The sequence below is a fragment of the Priapulus caudatus genome, unplaced genomic scaffold, assembly GCF_000485595.1.
Source record: "Priapulus caudatus unplaced genomic scaffold, Priapulus_caudatus-5.0.1 Scaffold1007, whole genome shotgun sequence".
NCBI classification, from domain to species: Eukaryota; Metazoa; Priapulida; class Priapulimorpha; order Priapulimorphida; family Priapulidae; genus Priapulus; species Priapulus caudatus.
In genome coordinates this window covers 48,727-58,792 of record NW_014578068.1, presented here as the reverse complement: position 1 = coordinate 58,792, position 10,066 = coordinate 48,727, and the positions used below count along the sequence as shown (strand labels likewise).

The window sequence follows — 10,066 nt, the reverse complement described above, 5'->3', positions numbered from 1 at the left end:
GGTTTATACACCGCCTAGATAAGTACGCCTTTTCTGATGTATTTACGGCATGAAAAAACGTAATCTTTTCGCCTGCATTAATATAACATATAATCACAATCACTATGATTGCTATATTCCTCTCGCGCAAATGTGTACCTATTCTTTCATCTCAATCTTAGAGTATGAGAGGGTGCTGGGCCTCGTAAAATATTACATAACGTACGCATGTACAGCACATCGTAGTGCTTTCGTCGCAGAGGAAAAGGAGCAAAGGGCTATGACAGTACTACCTTGTGAGATATTTGTGACATGTATTATTATGGATTGAGAGCGTGCTGCCATCGGTTGTATCTTTGTAAACTTTTGCAATGTTATCTGTTGTTTTGAGTGTAGAAAATACCGCGTGCGGCAGTGGTAGACCTGCCTCGGAACCTAAATAGAAATGTGAGGGCCTCCGCTTGCCTAACATGATCGGATTCTTACAAACCTAACATGGTCCTTCGAGCGCAGGATCATTGAGGAATCACAATAGAGTGGTAACGAATCCTTTCTCTTACGCAAGTAATTCGCCCGTTAAAAGATTCGAACATAGGAAACCGACTGAACTCGAATCCCTTTTCTCATCGTTACGAGAGAATCGGTCCACGTAGGCCATTGTAACATACTGACGTGGCCCTCCCCTGTTTGATATTGAGAGCCTCTGTTGAGCCCTACCGATCCGAAAATGAACGAAAACCTAGAGAGGTAATCGACGTGTGAGAGGCTGGGCATAGAGCCTCGACGCACTCGAAGTTGCTTTCAGCAACTAAGAAACTTAAGAAAATTATGACAGGCAAAACCCCTCGACCACAATGTGAAATTGACAAACAGCTGTGGAAAATCTTGCGGAGAAACGGGCATTGCTGAAAGTCCTAGATGATGCGCGATACTAAATGATATGTGCCCGAAAAAAGGAATACTGATGACACCAACACTAGAGGAGGAAGTGATAAAGGCTGACAAATTTAATACGAGAAAGTATCGCGAGACGATGGTGTAGAGTGAATGCTATGGATTGGCTCAGCAATGTGAGCCCCCCATCTCTATCACGAGTTCAGTGTGGACGAGGGAACTCTGAAGACGAATCGTGAGTGTTACCCGAAGTGTCGGCATACAAGAAATTTGTTGTGGACATAGTGAACCTGGCCGCCCCATTCTTGGGATCGCCAATATGAAAATGCATATGCCACACCGAGGAAGACCTCAGTGACGTAGAGCAAGTTCAGCTTACTTGAAGTCTTTCGCTAGAGAGAGGAGGCTGCTGATTGTATGAGCAGGATTGTCAGGTCGTCCCGTCACTACGCTACGAAGCCCGTTTTTGACATCCTGAAGGAGAGATTTGTAGCGAACACAAGTTTATCATAAACAGAACCACACGCTCCGCCGCGACTGAGATCTTGTTAAAATCTAGAAACCCTGTAACTAATATCGAAATCTGAAGAGCTGAGACATCTTTATGACAAGCTTGAGACCAACAATACGAAGGACTGAAAGGCCTTGTGTTGGAACCTGAATCATAATAGTAAGCTTGCTCATACCAATTGTCCATGAAATGAAGAATACCACCTGGAACTGAGAATCCTGATAAGTCACAGGTTAATGACAAAGACTGGAATTTAGATAACACTAATGGAAACTACTAGACAAAGAAATCAGAGAAGACAGAGGTCAGAGGTTGACATCCGCTGAGTTGCTAGCTCGAACGATGGCTGCGTCCCGGAAATGCCAGTGGTCCAGAAAGGTAAGCTACTGGTTGCCTGCCTATCTCTACACGCGATGATAATGGTCCGACTTGCACGTTCTGGCAGAAACATCTCCACCCAACACACACCCTGTAAGAATGTTCGATTGAGGCTAGGGGAGAGATCTTTCGATACTGAAGCAGCGGCTGGATACGATGCCTTTGTCTGCCTACGAAGGAATCATATCAGTAGTAGGTGTCCATCGAATATGAAGGCAACAAAATGCGGGAAGCGACCATCCATGTGAGCCCTGCCTGTAGAGAAAAGAAATTGCCCTGACAGACAAAGTGTGAGCCATCCCGCGAGTCGATGCTAACAGACTATCGAGAACATCCGTACCGCATGCCACTATCGGCTAGCCTATCACACTTCTGAAATTAGAGGCCGCCGCCTAGAGCCGCGCCTGCAGATGACAGCTACACGCCCACGAGTAAGAGCAACTGTTGGAGACACGCAGAGTGACCGAAGTGCTGTTTGACTACATGGTAGCCCTCAGTCGTTCGTGAACGCCAAAGTCCATGATGAAGTAAACTACCCGTTATAGGCCAGAACTCCTAAATATAAAGTCGTTTGGGAGAGTCACCACGTCATGCCAAGTTTTCACCCAAGATGAAGATTTATGCTACTGATGAAATGGAGGCGAGATCGATTAGACAGCATTTGTTGTTCCAACAATCTTGTGAACCCTGAGAGTAGGTTTGATCAGAGAAAGTCGCGCTAGTATGTTCCCACACCTTAAGAGACATTAACCTAGCGACCACCACACTCAGTGAGTAAAGATTAGACTGCTCGAAGTTGATATTCTGATTGGAACGATCAGTAGCTGCGACGTGTTGTGACCGGAAGGGTTTTGTCCAGAGGTGAAGAATGGCCACACGCTGACACCACCAAGTTTGGCGGTGCGTGTTTGTCAGCCGCTGTACTATGAAGGCTGACGTCCATACCTTCTTAAACCGCTAATACCTCATGTTAATTCTGTGGCACTGAAGTCTCAAATGACAGGTCCCTCAATGAGACGCTGAAACAGTTCTGAACTCGAAAGCCTGGGTACTAAAGCCGAACGAAGCACCGTGGTCCACGAACACCTTTGAAGACAACTCGTCGTAGTTGATGGAACAGATATCCGTAGAGGCTTACGTGGAACGGATCCACATCCACCATCCTACGCCAGACAACATGGGATGTTGCTTCACTCTACGATTAATTGACCTCTTAAGGAAGAATGTCCGCTGAGAATCCTGAGAGAGTATGAATCGAGTGCTGAGGGATCAGATGAAACACAGGAATCGTGGAACTGTAACTCTCCATAGAGAATGAGACTGAGGAGTCCTCCCCTCGCACTACTGGGCGACATCATGGAGTCATAGTGTGACAACGACACCAACCAAACTAAGGATTGTCTATGATGCGTCGTGTCGATCTCATGGAAATCCTCCCTTAAATTGACCTGCTTTGTACCGTTGGTCCTCGCTCTTCTGTAGACAACCATCCTTGCATACCCCCTGCTCGAACGATTCCCGTCTTGCAGCAGCCTGTAGCCCTTACCTGAGACATTGAAAAGCCCGCCTTTCCTGATGGTTGGCATAAAGAAGCCCCGCCCAAGATCCTTCAGTTTCTTGTGGTTCGTGATATTGAACGATACCGAACTGGATGTTGTACGAGCTACGTTCACCAGAGCTAGTATTTGCCCGTGTCGTCAAGTCCCTTCTACTGAATGGGGCCACACATACACCACCACATGTCGAAGGATGGCGACTTGTCCTTCACAGACTGAGCATTCATGAAATCTATTATATGTTGATGACACTGACGGTCTGGTTTCACCACTACGGACTCGATCGCCTATGACTTCTATGAGAAAGCGAAAAGCCATCTGCCTACTCTCAGGAGGATTTTTACTACGGACAGTTCGCAGGCAATTTCGGTGAACTGATGACTCGGCATACACGTCGATCCTGAGAACCTTAGAAGGCTGTGAAGGCTGAAGACATTACTGAGCAGAGAGAGACTGAGTGAACATGGCAGCGGTGTCGTAATCGGAAGACGAATCCTACACCCAAACAACACTTCTGGGTGCGACATCTAGTGCTAGCTCAGTGGACCTCCCGGAAAATAAACTGGCGAATCGTCTGGACGCATATTGCGGAGCACTTGGTGTTCAACTCCGTGCCTAGTTGCCTAACAAGCAAATGGACGTCATCCCAACCAAACGAAATGCGTTCGTGAAACTATGCGCTCAACCTTCTATGATCACTTGTATACCGTGGCAACCACCACCCTATCGCTGAGGTTCAAGAATGCTGTTCCAAGAGCTTGTGTCAACATGAATCCGGACTGGGATGACCTGCCTCGCGAACACCTTCTTCCTCAGCTTGTGAAGTGGAATAACCTCAAGTGGCACGACCTCCGCAACGAGCCAGCTCCCCAGTATAACCAACCCACGTTGCTACTATCCTATGAGTCTGTACATCAGACAACTGTGAGTTAGTGTATAAAATTCATGATTTTTTTCGTGATGCCTCAGCGAAGCCTATGGGGCCGCAGTGATCTATCTGTAGTGATGTCACACAGCACCGAGGCCAATCACGATTCCTTGTAGTCAACAAGACTCGAGAGCGCCCCTGTGTCCCGAATGACAATCCACGTCTAGAACTCTTCCAGCACTTGTTCTTTCTTGCTAGACTTGATTAGAACGCGAAGGAAGCAACAAAGTTTGAGATCACTATTGAGGAGACCACTATTCGCTGGTCAGATTCAGAGTTGCTCTGGCATGGATACAAGGGAGTGAAGTCCGAATGGAAACAATTCGTCCAAATAGAGTGAATGAAGTACGTAAACTGTACCCAGTGGACACCTGGGGACAGCATTGTCCAGGCTCGACAATGACCTCCCTGCGATATCGCCTCAAGGGCATGGCAACTAGAAGAACTGTCACAGTGTTCTATCCTGACCTTGATGGTCCTTTACTGGGCTAAGAACACGAGTGACACCCCAGACTAATCCCGATGCCTCCCTGAGAGGCATGACCCTGTCAAATGGATCACCCCATTGAGTGCCTCGAGCCGAAATGAAGGTGAAGCGAAGAGAGCTGGTCATTGCTGACGCCACGGAACATGAATTCTGCCCAGAATTGGACTGCATATTCTGGATCATTCTGCCTTCAGCTAGCATCGGAGACTCACTTCTGAAGAGTTACGGCCCCTTGTGCTTGAAAATTCGTGAGACGCCTGAGGAAGGGCCAAGTGACCCCAGCACGACTCGCTCTCACTGGCGAGAGACATAACACAGAAGCAGAGGAGTTGCTTGCGACTAAAAGGAAAATTCCCCCCCAGAGGAGTCTGTTGGATGAATCCATTATTTCCAAAAATGGAAAACTCCGCAACTTGGCCTCTTTGAGGATCCGAGACTCTCTGAGATGTAAGGGACGTCTGGAAAAGATGAGAGCCCCTCATTCCCAGAAATACGCCCATCCCTATTGAATAGAAGCATGAGTTACGAAGGCGCTTATCGTCAGAACTGTCATGAGAGTGACGATCCACAGTGGGGAAAATCCACCCTGAACAGAAGTTGAGATCCCAAATACTGGATAACCTCAACAGGGAGATCCTATGGTAACGATCCGTTAATAATGAAATGTGCATACTGTGTAAGCGAGAACTGATGATGCAGCCAATTCCAAACCCAATGATGTCCACACCATCACCTGAATTCAGAGTGACCGAGGCCACCCCCGCTTCACGATGACGGGTCTCGACTACGCTGGACCACTCTCCACGAAAGATGGAGGCTCTAAGGCTCTGGGTTCTGTCTCTTCACCTGTTGTGTGACAAGGGCCAGTCCACTCTGAAATGGTGAACCGATTTTGACCACGACCTGCCCTTCCTGAGAATGTCTTAGACGGTTCATTGGGAGACGAGGGACCGTCCCCTTGGTCGTGAGCGACAATGCGCCACAACCCCCCTTTATGAAGGCACTTAAGAACATTCGCACAAGATCGTGAATCAGTGGCCGTGAAGACTACGCCGCTAACAAACGCAGATCCAGTGAAGTTCAACTCTGGATAAGCCGCCCCCATGCGTGGGGAGGCTTCTTGAGAGACTGAATTAAAGACATTGAAGACGCGAACGCCCCGAAGAAAACTGTAGGTGGTGCTAAACTTACAGTTGATGAGATCCAAACAGCTCTATGTGAAGTTGAAACCAGTGTTCAAAATACTCGAGATCCGCTTACTTGACCTGGATTACCAGTGATTGCGAGCGAACCCCTTACTTCCGTCCACTTACTCTACACGGACAGAAGCTAAATCGTTTCCTGACGCCAATGAAGAGACTGTCAACAGAGCCACGGGTAACCAATTTAGCAACTATGCCGAACAGATGGAGAACACCCTGCCAGCTCGCCCTAGATCATGGCTTGGAGTCCGCTGGAAAATGAGTACCTTGCAGAACTACGAGAGGGACAGCGATACGGGAAGAATGTGATTCATCCTCAGAGATTTGTGTCCGGTGACATAGTCCTCATAACATGAGGAGAACAACGCCACGTTGCTTGTGGAACTGCAAAGGTTATCGAGTTGAATAAACTGTCTGATAAATAAGGTGGGCGGGGAAGCTGTCAGTGGAAAGTGGCAACTCAGCAAAAAGGGGAAAAGATAACTACCACTAACGACGTCACTACAACGCTTTATCCCCTCAGAGGTGTGTGGCGGACAATCTGTGGCTGAAGCCCTCGGATGAAGCAGCTTAGGGCGGAGATATCCAAGAATCTACCCTACTCGATCAGCGACTCCGAGAGAAAAGAAGACCAAGGAGAGCCATGGCTGCCATTGCTGCGGACCGCAAAGGAAAAGCTCTTGGCTTACAACTATTAGTGTGACTGTTTATTAACTGTAACTACTGTATATGAACATTGTTTCTAGTGGGTGGAGTGGTGTTCAATCTGTCATTTATATAGTGAGCTTGAGCTCTCCGGCATGGACCGAGACAAGTTTAGATAAGATCGTTAGTTTTGCAAGATAGCAATATGTTGTTAAAAACTTTCCTTTCAGTTTAACTCCTGAATCCAGGGTACTAGATTGGCCAGCTGTTTTGTTTAGAATAGTGAGACTCACGTGTATTCTTGATAACTCCATTAGATTTGTAGTTTTGGCTGTTTAGAGTGAGCGACTTGAATTCTGATTATTCATACAGTCCTTTGGGATGTTCGAAAGATTTGATTTGAGTTTCTTTTATTTGGTTGACAGCTAACTGTCCAAGGTGGTGAGTGTGAGATATTGTGACATGGATATTATTATGATTGAACGTGCTGCCATCACGGTGGTCATTCTTTGTAACTTTTGCAATGTTCTGTTGTTTGAGTGTAGACAATAGAATAAGCGTGGCGGCAGTGGTAACCTGCCTCGCACCTAAATAGAAATTGAAGCCTCCGTTGCCTAACATGATGGATTCTTACAAAACCTAACACTACCTAGAGCTACGACGTACTATAGTACTAGGGCTAGCGACAGTAGCTAGAGCAATACGTACTCGTACTCGTTGACCTAGTAGTAGTATTTACAAGTACCGCGTGTAGTCGTAGTAGTAGCGCTAGTGTTTTAATCCCTGAGGTCAAGCTGAAACGTACAACTAATTCGGACACAGGCACGAACATAACAAGTAAAGGCCCGACTCATATAGCTAGAACTTATTAGCTAGACTTATAGCCGACTCAATATGGCTAGGAATGAAGAAGGGGAGAAGGGAGAAGCTGGTGGAGAAGGAGAAGCTGTGGAGAAGGAGGAGGGGAGAAGGGAGAAGGTAGTGGAGAAGGAGGACGGGAGAAGCTGTGGAGAAGGATGGAAGAGGAGAATGAAGAAGGTGGTGGAGAAGGAGGAGGGAGAAGCTGGTTGAAAAGAAGGAAGGGAGCAGGGAGAAGGTGTCTGGAGAGGGGAGCAACTGTGACGAAGGAGGAGGGAGAAAAGAGGCTGGTGGAAGACAGAGGCGGAGAAGCTGGTGGAGAAGGAGAGGGGAGAAGCTGGTGGAGAAGGAGGAAAGGGAGAAGGAGGGGAGAAGGGATCTGTGGAGGAGGAGGAGCGGGAGAAAGGAGAAGCTGGTGGAAGGAGGAAGGGGGAATAAACTCGTGGAGAAGGAGGCGAGGAAGGAGAAGGTGTGAGAAGGAGGCCGGAGAGAGAGCTGTGGACGAAGGAGGAGGGGAGAAAGAGAAGGTGGTCGGAGGACGGGGGAGACCAGGGGGAGAAAAAGGAGAACGGGTGGGGGAAGGAGGGAGCAAGGGAAAGTGGTTGGAGGGAGCGGGGAGAAGCTTAAACATTTTTTTTACTTTGATGTATGCTAACACGTGTATGGCGAAGAAGCCAGACAGACGGGGCGGCAATACTATTCCGCTACACAATACAAAACGTTCGTGCCACTGGCACCTCGTTGCTCAGCATCGTTTTGAGAACGCTCCTAATCGCGACGCCGGTTGTCTACCTGTCGACAGGTGTATCAGTCGATCGTCACCAATCAGCTTTCTACTCTCCCAAGCGACAATCCCACGTGACGACTGCGTATTTTCGTATGCCTAGGCAGGGGTCACCGCCCAGCTTGAGATTCGCAGACCTTATCGTGCAGCACTGCTGGTCGTTGCACGTCGACACGCGCGCCGTGACGTCGTTGTAGCGCTGGCATAGACTGGCGAATTTGGTCGGACAGACTTTCTCTCCCTCCCGCCGGCCGTAGATAGCCGACGCCTGAGCGATCCTCATGCTTACTGGACAGCAGATGGTGACCGAGTTGCCCTCACAGATAACCTGGATGTTGGTGATTACTGGTCCTGCCGGGCATGCGGGCCCGGGGGCACCGTCGGAACCTATCGGGAACCCGGGTAACTACGCGTTAAATACGAAACTGTTTTGTTTCTTTTTTCGTTAATTTTTTTGGCTTCATTCGTGGAGCAGAACGAGACGTTTCGTGTAGTTTACATATTAATTATATAGTAATATAGTTTCATGTAGGTATCATATATTCGCGAACGTTGCATAATTTCGGAACTATATGGCTGCGATCGGAACATCAAGTAACCATAGTTATATCTACATACAGTAGAAAGACCATCTCGGATATCAATATACAGTCAACTCTGTATATAATGGCCACCCGAATGATACGCAAAAAGCGTGTTCGATCGTTCGATCGTGGTAAGTGTCACCGGGGAAACACCCTAGAAGTGTCCGTGATGGACAGGTGGCCGTTATATAGAGGTTCCATTAACTGTATGCGTAATATATTATATCTATGGACATAACCACGAACGTATGCCTGTAAGTAGCTATACCTAATGATGGTATAGATCCGTTCGTGGTACAATTGAATAAAGTGTAGAATGTGACATAACCGACTATGCGGTCAATCAGAACCTACGTCCGTGCCTACCACTCTCACCTTTATTGCCAGGAGCGCCGGGGTCACCTTTCGGGCCAGCAGGGCCGGTGCCGCCTTTCGGGCCAGGAGGGCCGGTGCCGCCTTTCGGTAGGTTAAAGTAGTTTTTAGTATGTTTGTTCTGTAAAACACACATGGGTTTGCAGTAATTAACCAAATGTTCAAGGCGGCCCGGGCGGGGGGGGATGCGTGTCTGACTGATAGCTGCGAGCTTTCTGTTATGTTTCGATGGGCCCGGTGGTCGATTAGTTTACGTTTCAAGCGTGACCTCAGGGTTACAACACTAGGTTTTACTACTACGACTGACTACCGTACGAGTAATACTACCTACTACGTCATGCAACGAGTAACGAGTCGTAAGCTCTAGTACGTCGTAGCCCTAGTAACTATAGTACCGTCGTAGCTCCTAGTAGTCCCACTGTCGTACCCCTCTCGCCTCCCTTCCTCCCTGCGCACGAAGGAAGTGACTACACGCACGCTGGCCGGTATGGCCGCGACTTAGATCAATGGCTAAGGCCATGAGGAAGGGTGAGAAGGGAGAAAACTGGTGAGAAGGAGGAAGGGGAGAAGGGTGGAGAAGCGGAAGGGAGAAGCTGGTGAGAAGAGGAAGGGGAGAGGAGGGGTGGTGGAGAATGAAGGAGGGAGAAGCTGGGGAGAAGGAAGGAGGAAGAAGGGAGAAGGTGTTGGAGAAGGAGGAGGGGAGAAGCTGGTGGAGAAGGAGGAAGGGGAAAGAGAGGTGGTGAGAAGGAGGGGAGAAGCGTGGAGAAGGAGGGGAAGGAAGGAGAACGTGGTGGAGGAGGGTAAAAAGCTGGTGGAGAAGGAGAGGGGAGTAAGCTGGTATGGAGAAGGAGGAAAGGGAGAAGGAGGGAGAAGGGAGCTGGTGGAGGA

The 10,066-nt window shown here is 48.4% G+C and overlaps 1 protein-coding gene across 1 annotated transcript; it reads right to left on the bottom strand.

The window, feature by feature from the left end:
- Nucleotides 1-8,067: 8,067 nt before the first annotated feature.
- On the bottom strand, nucleotides 8,068-9,314 carry LOC106814928 (D-galactoside-specific lectin-like). The gene is made up of 2 exons (XM_014819312.1): nucleotides 9,182-9,314; nucleotides 8,068-8,609 (listed from the first exon to the last, which is right to left on the bottom strand). Exons 1-2 carry the CDS (start codon nucleotides 9,312-9,314, stop codon nucleotides 8,272-8,274), a joined length of 471 nt encoding a protein of 156 aa, XP_014674798.1. The 3' UTR covers nucleotides 8,068-8,271.
- Nucleotides 9,315-10,066: the final 752 nt, after the last annotated feature.